We start from the raw sequence: 18,293 nt of genomic DNA, 5'->3' as shown, positions 1-18,293 counted from the left end.
GCCTCCCCCTCATCCATCTTAGTTGCTTCCTCGCTCGGTCAGTAGTAGCAACGACAGCAGCGCACGCTCGCCTCCGCCACCGCCGCGCTGCCTCGCCGGAATCGGCTCGCCCGGCCACCACTACTCGCCGTAGGCCGCTCCATCTCGCTAGCAGCTCCGCCTCCACCTCGCGCACCCAGTGCTCACGTTGATTCGCCGTGGTAAGCCTTCACCGGCCAGAAATTCCTCGCCGGAGTAAGCTCTTCCTCGCCGGAGCTTGGCTCTACGCGGACAGCCCCGCTCCGCTTCCTCTCCCTCCTTCCTTTCGCGCGCGTGAGCACCGCCTTGCCCTCGCGAAACTCGGGCGTGCCTCCCCGTGCCTTGCCGTGGCCGGAGTCGGCATACCGCCGATGAGCCGCGCCACCGCTCCGCCATGCGCATCGTCAAGCTCACTTCTGAGCTCCTCTAGTGCCTCTCTTGGTGCACCGCGTTCGCCTCGTCGCGGGTGAGCCGCTGGTGGTGACCACACCGCCGGCTAGCTCACCGTCGGCGAAGCCGGCCGGTCAGCGACGGCCCCTGCTTCGGGCTCCGGCTGACGCGTGGGCCCGGCTTGGCCACGGGTCCCGCGTGGTAGCACCTCTGGGTGCACTACACCGGTGTACCTAGCAGTTTTGGTCGGTGGAATTACAGTTTGTAAAGAAAAGGATTTCTAAAATGTATTTCAAAGCTTGTAAAATGTGTATCTCGAGTTATATTGCTCCAAAAATGGTGAAATAAATTTTGTTGTGATCCTCATGACTAGATCTAGGGTTTAAAAATACTTGCATGTCAGTTTGGTGACACTTTTCTGTGGAGTTTTATTTAATCATTGAAATTGCTGTTTTCTTGAGAAAGGCATAATAAATCATAGAAAGATCAGAAAAATATGATTCCAAGTTTGTTACTCTTCTTGTGTAATGTACTTTCTAGGAAAAATATATGCCATGCATGTCCTGTAGAAAAATTATGAGGTGTAGTTCAAGTGCCTTAATGGCTGATTTTTGTTATTTTGCTAGAGAGCAAAATTTGTATAAAAACATGCATGTGATAATTTTTGTACAGTGATTATTTACTATTTAGAACCTAGGAAAAATACTAAATCTGTTGTTTGACACTTTTCATAATACAAAGTATTTTCATGCTCATATTTAGGTCCAAGCTTGTCTTTTTGTGTAGGCTATTCCACTTATCCAAATGCCATAAAAATTTGATGGTAGACTACTTAGGGTAGTAATGTGCTATGGTAATTTTCTAAGATTTTTCTATGCCATAAAAATAGATGTTGCTATTCAAACCTATTATTAATTAGGGTTTAATCAAATGTTGCTTTATGCATGATTAAGAAATTAGTGAAGCTTTGGTGTATCTTTGAAGCATTTAATGAGATGTGTTGACTTAGCATATTAGTAGTAGAAGAGAATGCAGTAGATGACATGTATGTGCTTGTAGTACATGTTCTTGGATGATGTTGACTACCTTGTATGAGATTTGTATTATACTCTCCCCATTAAGCGAATCATGCTCATCTACCTTGCATGCAAGCATATTCATTGTGTTCATTTCATCCGATGCACCTTTTGCATAAGCACTTACGCACCTGCATCATATAGGATCGCAAACCGAGAGCCCAGTCGTCGTACCTGAGGAGCCCGAGGAGCAGCTCGAGGTGCAGCCGCAAGAAGTGACCGAAGCAGACGACGAGGACGTTGAGGAACTTCCAGAGTGCCCCGATCACCGCCCGAGCTCCTTCGAGAGAGGCAAGCCCCGGAGCATTTTTCTCCCCGCTTTGCGATTATTAATTAATGCTTTACTTTAATTGATGCATTACGTTCAGGAGTTGTTTGCAATCGTTGCTGCATTATACCGTGTTTACCTTTGTTATACTATATCCTTGTTACTCTGGTATCCGCAGTCGAGTCAATGCTTAGCTGGCTTAGACCGGTAGAAGTCGGGTGATTTTCTGTCACCTGCGAGCTATAGGTGGTTACCTGGATCTGCTCGGATAACTATGTAGTCATGGTATAACTAAGTGTTAATTTGAAGTTGAGATCGGACGGAGACTTACAGGGTTTTAGACTGTAGTGCTTTCCGTCTGTGTCGATTAAGGACCGACCGTTGTTGGGCCTCGGGTCATGTTGAACGCATGCCTTATATTTAGCTGGCCGAATAACGTACCTTTCGACCGCGAAACTGGGAGATTATTCGGGCCGAGTGGATTGCCCCGCAGCGCACTGTACCGGAGCAGGTGTGGTAGGACACGGGGGCGCGATGATAAGACCGAAAGGCAGTCGGTCGGCCCCCGGGGTACATGTGGTTCCTGGCAAACTCGAGATTTTTCCTGGATAGTTGACTCGGTGACCGATACCTCACTTTAGCGGGTGAGTGAGGTTTGTGTAAGGAATAAATTACCAGCTGGTTAATAATCGATTTGAATCGTCATCGTTCACTGGATAGTGAACACTTGACTTGAGTTACTTCATCGTAGTAATGTTGATGGAACACTTGGACAGTTATAATGGATATGACATTATGGAAGTTGTTAATGATCATTGGTTATCATTATTTGCTTAATCACATGCTTGCTCTAGTATAGGTGCAAATGTAGTCGACAGGTTAATAATAATTAACTTGACAATAATGCTTTTGGAAAGGTTCTTGAAATGCTAAAAATGCCTTTTTGCAAATGAGTCAGCTACCCTACTATAAAGTCCTTCATAATCCTTGGTGTCACTTTATTTTCGATTATGTCGGGTAAGTCTAGCTGAGTAACCTTCTCGTACTCAGGGTTTTGTTCCCACTTGTTGTAGATGGGCAGATATATTACGGCTACTGTATCAACTGCCTTTATCCTGCGATGGGTGATGCTTAGGACCATGGGCATGGTCATTCCTTACGTCTCATCTAATGTTTTTATTGGAGATGATCATCAGCTGGCACTGTACTTGAACTCCGTGTGAGTGTGTGTGATTTTGAAAAAAAATGGCTTCCGCTACTTCTATTTGAACTCGGTTTGTAATAACTATGTTTAAACTCCGATGTACCTGTGATGCGAACTTTTATGTAATATGTGATGGTGACCGCTAAACTTATTACGATCTTGGCTGGTATGTGAGTTGGTTTGAAATCCTTCGTGATTTCACGGACTACCGGGTTATACGGGCTTAAGTTTGCTAAATCGTCTGCTCTGGCGGGCGATTTTCTTACTTAATTCGTATAATTGGTCGGTTCTGTTATAACTCGAGCCTTATTTCAAGGCGAATCCCATGGCACAGTGCTTGAGGGCATATGCCCTTAAGGGCATATCTAACTTTCTCGAAGGACGCAAGTCGCGGGGCTGTCGCCATCAACCAGTGGATGCGGCTGGCATGACAGATCCACTTCTTCTAGTCCAATGGCACCGCGCTCGCCCTTCAGATGCAGCTCCAAGTCCAAGTTCTTATTCTTCTGACCACCATGCCCTCTATATTATCTAGCTAGTTCTTCTGACCGCCGTACTGTTATAAGTCAGCCCCATGTCTCGTGTATAGTATAGGTCAGCAAAGAAAAGATGAATTCTTGCTACTAGCTCTTCTATCCTATCCATTTAAAATTAATTCTAGATATAGGATGAACCAGCAGATCCATAGCTCCGGAATGAGGTGACAGATTGGGGGAAGAAATACAGTGGAAACAATCAAACAGAGTTGGTGTGAGTTTGTTACAACTTATATATATATTTTTCGTCCAAACCTTTGTTACTTGGTTGGAGCCTTGGAGGATTTGTTGGAATCTCAGTCCTTTTGATCCTCAAAGGACAAAAGGCAGGAGGGAGATAAAAAGAGACAAGCATCAGCACCACCATGTATAGGAGGACCAGAACCAAAGCAAAGCGTATGTGACTGTCGCCGGTGCTGCCGGAGCCGACTGCCATCGCCGTGCTCCACGGCGAGGACCAACTCGGCATAGCGGTCTGGCCCACCTTGGGTATTTTTCTCCCCTTGTGTTTTACGATCTATTTGACCTGATGCTGCCCGTGCGTGTGTTTTTGCCTGAATCCTCGACGGCATTCGCACTGGAAATAAAAAGTTCTGGAGTCGGATTTATACCTCGACGGCGTTGGTTTGATGCATGAAGGAAAGTTACCGTTCGGCTCATGTACAATAATAGGGTGTTAATTTGGTTTTCATACATGTAAAGAAGCTTGGAAAAATGCATGTTTATTAGATCCTCGGCCCTTGTCCAGTCTCCATTCTCCTCTCTTTCACAGACCATGAACAGATTCGAAGCCAAGCTTATCTCCACTACGCCATTCTATCTCGGCGCTGGATTCGCCAGATTGGTCGTCAGTTCCTTGCCTGTTTTAGCCCTGTTCGCTTATCTACTTTTCAGCCATGGAATAATATTTTTTTCTCACAATATTTTAGCATAAGCATTAATATAAGCTAAATTTCAGCATAAGCGAACATGACCTTTGTCTAGTACTCTGTTTGCATCAGGTTGCGGGTAGCTTCACCTCACCTTATTTTTTAATAATGGTCTACCGATGCTTGATGCTCCTCACCGAGTCACATTTTAACTCCCCATTGCCGGCCATCCTCACCTATCCCATGTAATAGTGACAAAGAAAGAAATGATAACAAATAAGATTTATTTTAGAGTAAAATGTACTGGAGGTCCATTAATTTTCGTTGGGGTGTCATCTAAGTCCATCAACTTTAAAACCGCATTTTTTGGTCCATTAACTTTCGTTTCATGTCATCTAGGTCCATCAACTTTAAAACTGGTCCATAAACTTTTAAAATGGTTCACTGCAGGTCCACACATGCATGCATGCACGTCGGCTTCTGCCTCCGGTCTTTGCGCGCGTACAACAGTGAACCATTTTAAATAAATGTGCGCGGATCACGATCACGCGCGCGTGGCGCCGGCCGACGACGCCCACCACCACCCGGAGCTCTTCTCAGCGACATTCCCGTCTTCTTTCACGGGCAGTGCGCCGTCCAAACTACCATTCGTGTCGTCGAAGCTCCTCTGGTTCTTGGCCGTGCCGTCGTCGCCGCCAACGGTCTCCTTCGACTCTGTCGGTGTCTCCTTGGTGCTGTTGTTAGCCTGGCCGCCGGCGTTGTTATCGTCAGTGGTGGATGCCTCCTCCTGGACAGTGTTGTCAGCCTGAACGCCGGTGCTCTTGTCGTCAGTGGACGCCTCCTCTTCGCTCTTGTCAACCTGGCCGCCGGTTTCGTTCGTGCTCTTGTCGGTGTTCTTCTCGTCTTGATCCCGTCCGCTTGTGGTGGTGGTGGTGTTGTTGCTGCCATCGATGGCCGTCTGCTCATTCATTCCAACCACGCCGACCAACTGCTGCAACAACAGCTTTAGGCCGATCGATGCATGCGTGCTTGCACACTTGCTCATCGGCGACCTCTCCTTCGTAATGCAGTAGAACCCAAAAAAGATTCGCTATGTACAGCTAGCTAAGGGATGTAGCAGCTATACATGAGAATGAGACCGCGACCGGGCGGCTCCTGGTCACGGCTCGGCTCGGGATTTGGCGGTCGTCACGGACGGGGTCGGTCTTGGTGTCGCCGGAGTCGGACTGCGCCACCGTCTTCGAGTTGGAGAGGGAGAAGACGAGCTCCTTCATGTCGGAGTTGGACGAGCGAAAATGCTCCAGGATCTTGCTGAACTTGGGCTTCTTTCTTGTGATGGCGATGGACACGTCGTTGGGGAAGAGGTCCCTCAGCACGAAGGCGTGGAGCACCGTGGTCACCAGCAGCCCGGCGACGGTGACGGTGGAGATGCCCGCGAGCCCGATGGAGAGCGCCCGGGTCAGCACGTTGGTCACCTCCGTCGCGTACGTGATGGTCGCCACGGACGCGCCGGTCATCGGGAACGTGTACGCCCACCACGCCAGCGAGAAGCGGAAACCCCGGAAGAAGTTGATGCGCACCGCCTGCGATGCGAGGGATATCATCATCATCATCATCGAACGCAAATGTGCTAGCTACGTGGTGGATGCGTCACGACGAACCGGAGTACGACGTACCAGTGACATGTAGAGGTGGGCGCCCAGCAGCGCCCACGAAGTTGCCGACGATGGAGAGGTGGTTGGACGGGTTGGCCACCTTGGACAGCCGGCGCTGCCCGCCGGACATCCACTGCCCGTAGATCTTGAGCTCCAGGCAGAATATGGGCGCCATCACCGCGTACCACACGCCGTGGTGCATCTCCGCCACCAGCCGCGGCGCGCCCAGCACCAGGAACAGGCACGCGATCCACGGCGCGAAGAAGTTGGCGCGGACCGGGTGGTAGAACTCGCGCCGCACTCGCGTACCACAGCACGTGGTTCACCACGGGGCTCACGTGCAGGAACGCCGTCGGCGGCGCCGACGCCAGCGTCTTCCACAGGATGGCCTGGCTGCTCACGCCCAGGCACATACCGAACGCACTGATGGGGAACCGCAGCAGGAATGGCCACTTCTCGTCTTTCGGCAGCACCGGCACCTCCGTGGCCTGTAACACACGAAAGCTTGTGTTACTTGTTTATCAAAATGAACGGGAAAAAAAGCGCTTGCTGATTAGTGCTTACCCTGAGCGTGTCGAGCCCGAGCTGGTCGAAGTAGCGGTCGGCGGCGGGGACCTGGTCGGTCTCCTCCTCGGAGATCTTCGAGTCCGGGGATATGCCGTCGACGGGCTCCTGCGGGCGGCCGCGCAGGTTGGACAGCTGGCGCTCGAGGCGGCCGGAGAAGGTCTTGAACGGGTCGAACCGCTTGTCGCGCGTGCTGCTGCCGTCGCCCCGCCGTGCCTCGTCGACGACGTTCTTGGACGACGACGGGTGCAGGTTCAGGATGGGCTGCGAGTGGAACCGCGTCTGCTTGATCAGCCGCGGCGAGTGCACGGCCTCCGGCACCTGCTGCTCCTCCACCGCCACCGGGTGGTGGTGGGCGTCGTCGGCCGGCGCCACGCGCGCGTGATCGTGATCCGCGCACATTTATTTAAAATGGTTCACTGCTGTACGCACGCAAAGACCGGAGCCCGAAGCCGACGTGCATGCATGTATGCGTGGACCTGTAGTGAACCATTTTAAAAGTTGATGTACCAATAATGCAGTTTCAAAGTTGATGGACCTAGATGACACGAAACGAAAGTTAATGAACCCAAAAATACAGTTTTAAAGTTGATGGACATATATGACACCCCAACGAAAGTTAATGGACCTACAATGCATTTTACTCTTTATTTTATGAGATTGATTGATGACACGGCTCATTTGTTTAGCGCTGACAGCCTTTGTCTTTTATGAGACTGATGACTTCTTGGTAAAACCAAACAACTTGCTCCCACTTCTCATCCTCCATTATCTGTTCAACAAGATGTGGTTTGCCCACTTCCCCTGAAACAGTGTGCTCTGTTCTGTGTGTTCTTGGGAGCTGCAAGTGCGTGCGGCGAGTTGTTTCTTGTACAACCGTCGACCATGCTTCAGATACCTTATAAAAAATGTAGGTTTCTGATTCCATTCTGCTGCAAGCATTTGTTTGGGTCCAGCTAGAAAAATATTCAAGACTTGCAGATTACAGTAATCATTGCTAAGCACATCAAAACAAGTTTTTTCAGAATATCCGGCGGTCTTAGAGCATCTCCAAGAATCTTTGTCTTGGAGTTTTGCTCCGGTAGACCTCGTAAAAATTCTGCACGCATCTTAAAGCAACTTGGTATTAATTAAAACTTTCTTGATCAATTAACCCATGGGTCTTGTATGGGCACGGCGGCCCGATCCATATCCACACTGAGTCCGGCCATGTCCACCCTCTCCGATTACTGTGGATCTGTTTTGCGTGTTTGTTCTTCCTCCAACCGGCGGCAGCAGGTGCGCCACGCAGAGAGCCGGCGGCATGGCGTGAGCGTTAAGCGCGCGGGTGGACTGGAGGCAAGTCAGCTCAGCGCCGCGGCAGGGCAGGACGAGCTCCTACTGCCTGGCGGCTGCCAGCTTGATGAGCGCAGCCGCAGCCCGCAGCACCATTTAGACCATCCTACTTTCAAGCCTAACCTAGGTAGACAATTGCAATTCTAATCCACGGACAATGATGAGGAGATCAAGCCTGGAGGCAAGCATGTGGAGAATTAGTGCTACGATTCATTCGTTAGACCATTATTCCTAGAGTAGTAGCAGGAGCTATTGCTATCAGTGTCAAGGAATGGAGCAGAGCCTTGTTGGCTGCCGCTGCCCCTGTCAAGACTCGAGAGGGTGCTCGAAATGGCGCCGTCCCAACCCGCGGAATGTGACCGCCGCTGTCCGTCCAAGACTGACGGTGGCGCACGCTGCACTGCAGTAGATGTCGTGGCGTTCAGCAGGCTGGCCGCCGCTCACGCGCAGAAAGCGCAAGCCCTGCCGCGGCGCGGCTTCCGCCGAACCCTGCTGCCGCCGCCTCTCGGCGTGCTGTTGTGCCCTGCCGTCGATTGGACGAAAAAACGAACAAGTGACATGGGTCGGGTTGCGAACTGGTATGGATAGGGCTGGGCCCATACAAGACCATGGGTTAATTATTTAAGAGAATGTTTTAATTAATATTAGATTACTTTAAGATGCGTGCAAACTTTTCTGAAAGGTCTACCGGAGCAAAACTCTCTCGGTGTTGCTCTTAGGGCCTATCAGACACGGCAGCCCAAACTCAGGCATTAGCGGTTACAAAGGCCCAAGGCCCAACCTTGCTTTAGAGCAACCTACAAAAAGACTAGGCCCAACCTTAGGATCCAGTTGCTTCTGGTTGCTGACCTCATCAATCATCATCTTCAAGCATTTCCTTAATTGCTGCACCACGCATACATTCTTGTAGAGTTGCCTTGATCAGAACTCATGCTACTCGTCGACCAAAAGTTTTCTAGAATTTTAAGAGATTTTTTCTTGAGCTCTATGATTTCAAGTTTCTCAAAGGTATTTGCAAATACCCCCGTACTATTGCTATTTCAGACATGCAAAATCTTCTGGTTGATTTGTTGCAACCAGGATAGAAAGAAAATATTCAGGCCTAAATGAGGCATCACGTACATATTCTTGCAGAATTGCCTTGACCATACTCCGGCCATATATCATTATGTCGACCAAGTTTTTTAGGATATTCAGAAATTTATCCTGGGATTTATTTTATTGCACATTTCAGATATAAATTTTGTAGGCACCATAATCTTGTAAGCATTTTTGCTTTCGTGTAACTGGAGAAGAATACAGATCCAGGACATAAATGTTGCTCTACTGATTAAGGTGCTAAATGATACATTGCATTTACATATATTACAGAATTTATGAAGCTTCCCAAGAAAGAAAAAACAGCTTCTCTTTTTGTTGGGTCGCATTGATGATTGTGCAGCCAAAGATATCTGAATCATGCATGCCTATTAATTGTCACAAATGTACATGTATAGTTATCAGCAGAGTGAGTGGCAGTAAAGCCTTTTCAAGGATGATGTACCCTATGTTTCCGAGTATATACAACCACTGCATTTGTGGAACCGACTCAAATGAAAAACATCTCACTCAATATTCCTCAAGCAATGCATCCAAATGTTTCCTCCTTGCAGCATGCTTCAGCTTCTCCATCGCAATGAGTCCTACTTGCCTCACACGCTCCCTCGACAACCCAAATCTGGAAAATATAATTTCCATGCCAGAATTAGAACATCAAAATCCAAATAAAAAAATCCCTGCAAATTCTCATGGTTGTGCTTAAGGTATGGGCAGACTGTGCATGCAATCCAACTTCAAACAGACTTGGTTATGAGTATAGCTATATGCACAGATAGATTGTTCTTTGTCAGTCCAGACAAGAAGACTGAATACTTACTGTCTGCTGATGTCCTCCCATGTATGGCACTGTTTTCCTATGCCATGATATAATCGAATAATATTCCTCTCCCGCTCGTTGAGAGTTGAATTTATAAGATTATTGACTTCCTCCTGGCATCAACAGAGTATTTATGTTAAAACAGATGTGGAAGTATCATAGAAGGAGAATCTTTAATTCGCTATTAGGTACGCCAGAAATAAAATGACAAAGTTGCCAAAACAACAAAACAATGAAGTATTCCTTAATGATTACTATGATAGGGTCATGTATCGTAACAAACAACAAATTGGAAGCTATAACAACTGTTTGATAGTAATGGGCATATCTCTGTCACAAGAAATTAGTATGCATTAGTATTCTCTTTGGAAGAACATCAGTGTGCATACCTTGAGATACCTTTCCTCAAATCCATGCCATGGATCATTTGCGACGTTTTGATCCTCTATATACTGAAAACATGAGGAAAAGAGGAATAATGTTAGTTTCTAGCATAGCCCAAGTCAAAAAGATGGAATGGTTCATAGAACTCTACTTACACTATGGAGTGTTGTTAGCATGATGTAATTAGGCCCATGTTAGTGAATGTGATTAGGCCCATGCGGTAGGCTTGTACGCCACCCTAGCTGCCTATATGTAATCCCCTGTACTCATACATTGAATACGATCAATCATTCACAACTCACATGGTATCAAAGAGCGGTTACGATCCGCTAATTCCGCTTCCGCAACCCTGACTCGCACGCGCCGCCGAGCAGCTCGCCGTTCCCTGGCCGCCGTTCACCACGCCCGGAACGTCGCCGACCTGCTCGCCGCGTCCTCGATCGCCCCGACCCCTGGTCCGGTCGCTGATCCACCCTCGTTGCGCGATCTCGCGTGCGCGGCCTCCCGCCGCCTCGCGCTCTCACGTGCGCGGCCGCCCCGCCGTCTCCATGGCGGGAGATGACTCCGAAACTGCCGCAGCGGCGGCCAAAGAAGCCGCAGCTCGCCGCCTCGCCGAGGAACGCGCCGCCGAGGAACGCGCCGAAGCTGCGCGCCGTGCCGAGGAGGCACGCCTCCGCGCCGACGCCCTGGAGAAGTACGAGGCCAGCCATGAGGCTGTCTGGGCGCAGGCCACTGCCGTCGTCAACGTCAAAGCGCTGATCCCTATCATCCTCGACAAGGCCACCGGCACGTACACCAAGTGGCGCGGCATGTTTCTCACTGTGCTCGGCAAGTATGCCCTGACACCGCACGTCCTCGACGACGAAGCCCTCCCTGACCGCCCCGTATGGGTCCAGGTGGACTGCGTCGTGCTGTCTTGGATCTTCGGCACCGTCTCCAGCGATCTTCAACAGTCGCTCATGATCCGGCAACGCCGCGCGCGTGAGGCGTGGTGCTATCTCGAGGATGAATTCCTTGGCCAGAAGGAGTCACGTGCCCTCCTCCTGGAGACGCAATTCCGCAACCTCCGTCAAGACTCCATGACGGTCACCGACTACTGCCGCAAACTGGAGACCATGGCTGCATCTCTTGCCGAGTTCGGTGATCCTATTGGTGACCGCCAGATGGTGCTCACCCTTCTTCGCGGGCTCAACGGCAAGTTCCGCCACATGGTGTCTATCCTCAAGATGCATCGCCCGTTTCCGTCCTTCGCCGACGCTCGCACACATTTGCTACTTGAGGAGATCGACATCGACGCTCGCCCACCGTCTCCGCCTCCGGCCCTCATCGCCAACACGCCGCCGGCGCCTGCTGCTCCACGCCAAGGGGCCGCAGCGCCCTCTGCTCCTGCCCGTCCTCCCAGCCACCAGCAAGGCGCTCAGCCTGGTGGTCAGCAAGGTGGTCAGCGCGGCCGTCGGCGCGGCAGGGGCGGGCGCGGCCAGGGTCCGGGCCACCAGCACCAGCAGCAGACACCGCCTCAGCCTGGCCTGGGTGGTGCGCCTCCTGGCTTCGCATACCCCTGGGCTGGCACCCTGCAGATGTGGCCGTACGGCCGCCAGCCGCCCCCACCGCCGGCGTTCACCACCAGCGCCCCTCAGTATGGTGCCCCCTTCAGTGGCACACCCAGCGGCGGTCTCGGGCCCTACGGCGGCGGTCCCAGCGGCATGTTCTACGGCGCCGGCGTTGGCTACCCCTACGGCTCCGGGGGCAGCATGCCCTCGACACCGACGTTCCAGGGAACGCCGTATCACTCGGCCCCTTGGAACCCCACGCACGGCGGCGCTTGGAACCAGGAGTCCTTGGTGCAGAACTTCAACACGATGGCACTCAACCCTCCGGCTCAGGCGGAGTGGTACGCCGACTCTGGTGCTGGATCACACATGTCTGCGGACGCTGGTATACTCTCCACGACCTCCCCGCCCAATTTATCTACACCTTCATCTATCATTGTGGGCAATGGCGCTTTACTTCCTGTCACAGCCATCGGATCCCGTACTTTTTCTTTTCCACATCGTAATCTAGTTCTTAATAATGTTTTGGTCTCTCCACATATCATTAAGAACTTGATTTCCATTCGTCGCTTCACCACCGACAATAATTGTTCTATTGAATTTGATCCGTTTGGTCTTTCTGTGAAGGATTTACAAACCAGGAACGTGATCGCCAGGTGCAATAGCTCTGGCGACCTCTACCCGTTCTTCTCACCAGCCACCAGCGCCACTGCACTCCTCGCTGCACCCACCTCCTTATGGCACCGTCGTCTCGGTCACCTTGGGCGTGAAGCATTGTCCCGCCTCATTAGTTCCAGTGCTATTTCCTGTAATAAAGATGACACCCATCATCTCTGTCATGCTTGTCAGCTCGGTCGCCATACTAGACTCCCGTTCAGTATTTCCACCTCTCGAGCTACAAACAATTTTGATTTAATACACTGTGATCTTTGGACATCTCCTATTGTCAGTGTGTCTGGGTATAAATATTATCTGGTCATTTTAGATGATTGTTCACACTACATTTGGACTTTTCCGCTTCGCCTCAAGTCTGACACTTTTTCCACCATTGCCAATTTTTTTGCTCACGTACGCACGCAGTTTGGCACCCCCATTAAGAGCGTCCAGTGCGACAACGGCCGTGAATTCGATAATTCCATGGCCCGCACGTTCTTCCTCTCTCACGGTGTTGCACTCCGCATGTCGTGCCCCTACACGTCACAGCAAAACGGCAAGGCCGAACGCTCGATTCGCACCATTAACGACATCTTGCGTTCTCTGTTATTTCAGGCGAGCCTTCCTCCGGTCTACTGGGTTGAGGCACTTCACACCGCCACATATCTGGTCAACCGGCTCCCCACCAAAACGCTCGCCTCCTCCTCCACCCCATTTTTTCATCTCTACTCTACTCAACCATCTTATGAACACCTCAAAGTTTTTGGCTGTGCCTGCTATCCCAACATGTCATCCACTGCACCCCACAAACTTGCACCTCGTTCATCCCTATGTGTTTTCCTCGGCTACTCCTCGGAGCACAAAGGTTATCGGTGTCTCGAGTTAGAGTCGAATCGCATCATCACCTCCCGACATGTCGTCTTTGATGAATCCTTCTTTCCTTTCGCCGACATGTCCACCACCCCCATGGCATCCTCCGCCTTGGATTTTCTTATTGATGATGATGAGCTAACCGCTCCACTTCCTGGAGCAAAATTCGTGCATGCAGGTACACCCGCAGCCACGTCGCCGCGCGCTGGTCCTTCGTCCCCAGCGCCGCAAATGCCCGCCACCGGGCCACTCGCGCAGCAGGCGCGCGGCTCCCCTGTCGCTGGGCCGCAACTGCCCGGGCCACCTGCTGGCTCGCCCACTGGACCGCTGGCGCCCAGTCCGTCCCCGGCCGGCGCTGCTGCCCCTGTACGTCACGTCCAGGTTGCTGCCAGTAGCGCCGCGGCCACGGGCCGCACACTGGCCACGAGACCGGTCTCCGTCACTCCAGTCGACAACGCGCATTCTATGCGCACCCGAGGCAAAGCCGGCATTGCACAGCCCGTGGATCGTCTCAACCTCCACGCTGTGCCTGTGTCGCCGCTCCCGCGCTCCGTTCGTGACGCCCTGTCAGATCCCAATTGGCGCTCAGCTATGCAGGCTGAATTTGACGCCTTGATTGCCAACGACACCTGGAGCTTGGTTCCTCGCCCTCCTGGCGTCAATGTGGTAACCGGCAAATGGATTTTTCGGCACAAACTGCATGCAGACGGGTCCCTTGATCGGTACAAGGCTCGTTGGGTTCTTCGGGGATTTACACAGCGTCCTGGCCTGGACTATGATGAGACTTTCAGCCCAGTTGTCAAGCCAGCGACAGTTCGTGTTATTCTCTCTTTGGCTCTCTCTCAGGACTGGCCTATTCATCAGTTGGACGTCAAGAATGCCTTCTTACACGGCACCCTCGCCGAGACAGTATATTGTGTGCAGCCCACCGGGTTCGTGGACTCCTCTGGTCCGGGTTTGGTATGTCGCCTCAACAAATCCCTCTATGGACTGAAGCAGGCTCCTCGTGCATGGCATCACAGGTTTGCTTCATATTTGTCCTCCATTGGCTTTGTTGAAACCAAGTCCGACAGCTCACTGTTCATCTACCGCCGGGGATCTGACACCGCATATTTGCTGCTGTACGTCGACGACATTGTTCTCACTGCCTCTTCTGCCCAGTTCCTACGCCAGGTGATTGCGGCACTTCAGCGTGAGTTTGCTATGACCGACATGGGACAGCTTCATCATTTTTTGGGCATCTCTGTGACACGTTCTGCTAAGGGTATGTTTCTCTCCCAACGGCAGTACACTTTGGACATTTTGGAGCGCGCCGGGATGAGTGCGTGCAAGCCGTGCAGCACGCCTGTTGATCTCCACTCCAAATTATCCGAAGATGGACCCCCTGTTGGTGACGCTACTCAGTACCGCAGTTTAGCAGGAGCTCTACAGTACTTGACTTTCACTCGTCCAGATATTGCGTTTGCTGTCCAGCAGATTTGCCTTTACATGCATGATCCTCGAGAGCCTCACCTTTCAGCCCTCAAGCGTATCTTGCGCTACTTGCAGGGCACTACGACACTTGGATTGACTATGTGCCGCTCTTCCCCCACAGAGCTCGTTGTCTACACCGACGCCGATTGGGCTGGTTGTCCCGACACCCGACGGTCGACTTCCGGTTACGCAGTCTTTCTCGGAGACAACCTTGTGTCATGGTCTTCCAAGCGACAGCACACAGTCTCCCGGTCCAGCGCGGAGGCTGAATACCGTGCTGTGGCGAATGGCGTCGCAGAAGCTACTTGGCTACGTCAGTTGCTCCTTGAGCTTCAGCGCCCTCCTCGCCGTGCCACTCTGGTCTATTGCGATAATGTCAGTGCTGTCTATCTCTCCAGCAATCCAGTACAGCATCAGCGGACGAAGCACGTTGAGATCGATCTCCACTTTGTTCGAGAGAAGGTTGCCCTCGGTCACGTTCGGGTTACTCATGTTCCTACAACATCACAGTACGCCGACGTCTTCACCAAGGGGCTTCCTACTTCTTTGTTTCAGGAGTTTCGGTCCAGCCTGACCGTTAGCGATGCTCCCGATTAGACTGAGGGGGAGTGTTAGCATGATGTAATTAGGCCCATGTTAGTGAATGTGATTAGGCCCATGCGGTAGGCTTGTACGCCACCCTAGCTGCCTATATGTAATCCCCTGTACTCATACATTGAATACGATCAATCATTCACAACTCACAAGTGTGTCCCCAGGTAGGCCGTTTAAGGAGGGGAACGCCTGTTGATCCAGTGAAAGAACCTTGTTCACAGCCTGCATATGTGAATGCTTTTGAGAATGGCAGAAATGTCAAAAGGCATTAACCAGAAGAAATTCAACCATGAAGATTAAGTTCTTTTACCTCTGTAACATTGTGCACTTTCTTTTCTGATATATTAAGCGACTCTGCTATGTTCTGAGGATTGCCAGAAAGGTCATAAAAGAACATCAGAATGTTTCAAAATTCCTTACTATTTAGGTTTAAAATTAATAGGAAATTAACTAAAAAATCAGCCATATCATCGAGATAATAAATTGGGAAATTGCATCTTGAAATACTATGCGGTTTGCTGGAACAGAAGTGGCCAAAACTTCATCAATATAGCCTCCTTACCTCTACTGTCGGAGCAATTCCTTGATCTTCCAAAGCATACTTTGCACCACGAATTGCTATCAGCCTCTCATGCAAATAAGTAGGGAGCCTGAACGTTTTCGAGTTATCAGCCAATGCTCTTGAAACGCCCTGGTTACAAGCAAATGAATGGAAGGCTCAATTCAGCTATGATCTGATTAGGTCCAAATTGCTGCAGGACAAGAAAATCTGCTCTAACCTGACGAATCCACCAATACACATAGGTGGAAATCCTAAATCCCCTTGAGGCATCAAACTTTTCGATCCCACGGAGTAGCCCTATCAGACCACCCTGCAACATCAATGGACACATTACATTTCAACATTTCAGGTACAGTAATTTACAGTGTAACAAATAAACAGCTGGAATATCCAGATACAAGTTAAATGATCGAGCTTATGTCATCACCTGAATAAGGTCTGCCAACTCGACACCGAGGTTATCATACTTATGGGCAATGGATATCACCAAACGGATGTTGCTCATTGTCAGCATCTCCCTCGCAAGAAACGACTCGCGCATCCTTGCGCGCAGTTCAGGAGCTGATATCCGCAGTGATTGTGCCAGCTGCTTGTATGACGGCTCATTACCCAGTTTCTCCTTCAGCCTGAACTCAAAATTGGGGACAACGGGGAATCAGCTAGGGAATTGGAATCCATTAGATACACTCAATCTTCAACATGCAACTTTGATCACAATTATGTTACATGAAAATTTAAAAAAAAACAATGAAAAGTTGTAACGTGTGCATACATTTCAGCCTATTGAGCATTTTAAGTGGTGATGTGTCATGTGTGTGACAATTATGTGTATCAATTTCCGACTCATTCATTGTTATATGTAGCTATATTAACAATGCAAACACTCTGGTTTTGGGAGATACGATGTCAACTTTCAAATGCTAATTACGTTGCAATTGATGGGCATGCATTTTGAATTGAAATGTTACTTTGATCTTTGGTGCTGAAGCCAGATGCCGTCCTTGATCTTCCTGGAGAGCTGGATGACCTGCTTGTGCGTGAGGAGGTCCTTACTGACGGTGCCCCGGAGGTAGATGCGGTTCCGGCTCTGCATCAGCTCCGGGCTGATGGTGACGTTCTTCCGGCCAGGTCCCCGCCGGCGGCCGCTCATCCGCCGCTGGCGCGCCGAGACACCCGACCGCGCCACCACCACCGTGGCCTTGCTAAGCGTCTCGTCCACCTCGTCCTCCTCGTCCTCGGCGGAGGAGATGTCGTCCTCGAAGGGGAGCTCCCACTGCTTCTCGAGCATGGAGCGCTGCAGCAGCACGATGGCCTCGAGCGAGGACTCGAACTCGAACTCCGTGTCCAGCTCCGGAGCCGGGTCCGCCGCGGGTGGAGGCGGCAGCGGCAGAGGCGGGGCGAGCGCGGGAGCGGAGTGGTTCCTGAGCGCCCGGATGGCGTGCGTGCGCGCGTGGCCGGCGGGGGAGGAGGAGGAGGAGGCGCGGTGCGCGACGACGGTGAGCTTGGGCGCGGCGGGCGCGAACTGCAGCGACGGGTGCGCGTCCTGGGGCGCGAGGTCGGTGGAGCCGAATGAGGTGGCGAGCAGGCGGTTGCCGGCGCTCAGACCGATCACCGCCGGCGTGGCGGTCATGGCGTCCCCTTCACCTGCGCACGCCTGCGTGAGTACGTATGTATATGCACACACCTACCGAAAGTGGGCGAGCAAACGCAGGAGTTGTACTGTACCTGCGAGACCGAGGCGGCGGCGGAGGAGGCAGCAGGGCGAATGATGACGTAGAGTCGGCGGCACAGGACAGCAGGCAGCACAATTGCGCGCAGTAGCAAGCGGGTGGAGACTGCAGCGACGAACTGGACTGAAGCTACTAGCCTAGGAAACAAAGAAGACAAGTGGAGTCAGGGAAGCTATGGCCACCACACGCCCACCGGGAGAGAGGGACTGACGAGGCGAGGAGAGAGAGAGAGAGCGAGAGGCGCTTCAGCGCTTGCTGGTCCGCTAGTGTTTTACTACGAGCAGGGCGAGCACTGACGGAGGTGTTACCGCGCGCGGCATGGAGGTGGCCAGGTGGGGGCGGGGGGAGATTGCTCGGAGCCGGGGAGGGAGAGGAGAGGATAGGGTGCGGGGCGCGAGGGGGCGCGAGGCCATTGGTGGGCGGCAGATATTCTGGCTGCCCCTCGTCGCTTTCCCGCTCGGCTCGTCGTCGATCGCCGCTGCTGCTGCGGTCGTGCCTCGGCCACGAGATCAGCCAGGGCGGCACCAAAAAGATCGCGCTGCCTCCACGCGGCACGCGGACCTCACGACGCTCGTCCTGGGGCCTGGTGGGCCTCGTCTTCTCCTCTCGTGCCTCTTTTTTTCCCTTCTATTCTAGTTTCGTGGAC

At 51.6% G+C, this 18,293-nt stretch overlaps 2 protein-coding genes and 1 pseudogene across 2 annotated transcripts; all 3 read right to left on the bottom strand.

Annotated features, from left to right (window-relative positions):
* Nucleotides 1-4,905: 4,905 nt before the first annotated feature.
* On the bottom strand, nucleotides 4,906-5,406 carry LOC136531771 (uncharacterized). The gene has a single exon (XM_066524416.1). It carries the CDS (start codon nucleotides 5,404-5,406, stop codon nucleotides 4,906-4,908), a length of 501 nt encoding a protein of 166 aa, XP_066380513.1.
* A 57-nt stretch (nucleotides 5,407-5,463) lies between these two features.
* LOC136531770 (S-type anion channel SLAH2-like) lies at nucleotides 5,464-6,982 on the bottom strand (annotated as a pseudogene).
* A 2,234-nt stretch (nucleotides 6,983-9,216) lies between these two features.
* Nucleotides 9,217-18,096, bottom strand: LOC136531767 (RNA polymerase sigma factor sigA-like). Its single transcript, XM_066524415.1, has 10 exons — nucleotides 17,643-18,096; nucleotides 16,886-17,561; nucleotides 16,345-16,543; nucleotides 16,135-16,227; nucleotides 15,918-16,046; nucleotides 15,666-15,719; nucleotides 15,506-15,577; nucleotides 10,220-10,282; nucleotides 9,831-9,943; nucleotides 9,217-9,632 (listed from the first exon to the last, which is right to left on the bottom strand). Exons 2-10 carry the CDS (start codon nucleotides 17,545-17,547, stop codon nucleotides 9,524-9,526), a joined length of 1,494 nt encoding a protein of 497 aa, XP_066380512.1. The 5' UTR covers nucleotides 17,548-17,561; nucleotides 17,643-18,096; the 3' UTR covers nucleotides 9,217-9,523.
* Between the last annotated feature and the right edge of the window lie 197 nt (nucleotides 18,097-18,293).

The sequence above is a fragment of the Miscanthus floridulus genome, unplaced genomic scaffold (assembly GCF_019320115.1).
Source record: "Miscanthus floridulus cultivar M001 unplaced genomic scaffold, ASM1932011v1 fs_434_2, whole genome shotgun sequence".
NCBI lineage: Eukaryota > Viridiplantae > Streptophyta > Magnoliopsida > Poales > Poaceae > Miscanthus > Miscanthus floridulus.
Note: the sequence above shows the minus strand (reverse complement) of the source record. Positions and strands in the feature narration are given on the sequence as shown.

Excerpts from the sequence above, each read along its gene's own strand:
- LOC136531771 (XM_066524416.1), bottom strand. The coding sequence starts at position 5,406 with ATGAGCAAGTGTGCAAGCACGCATGCATCGATCGGCCTAAAGCTGTTG.
- LOC136531767 (XM_066524415.1), bottom strand. The coding sequence starts at position 17,547 with ATGACCGCCACGCCGGCGGTGATCGGTCTGAGCGCCGGCAACCGCCTG. Across the intron at positions 15,720-15,917 it reads GAATTGCTCCGACAGTAGAG|AACATAGCAGAGTCGCTTAA; the intron begins GTAAGGAGGCTA and ends GGCAATCCTCAG. Across the intron at positions 9,633-9,830 it reads TGGGAGGACATCAGCAGACA|ATTTGGGTTGTCGAGGGAGC; the intron begins GTAAGTATTCAG and ends TATATTTTCCAG.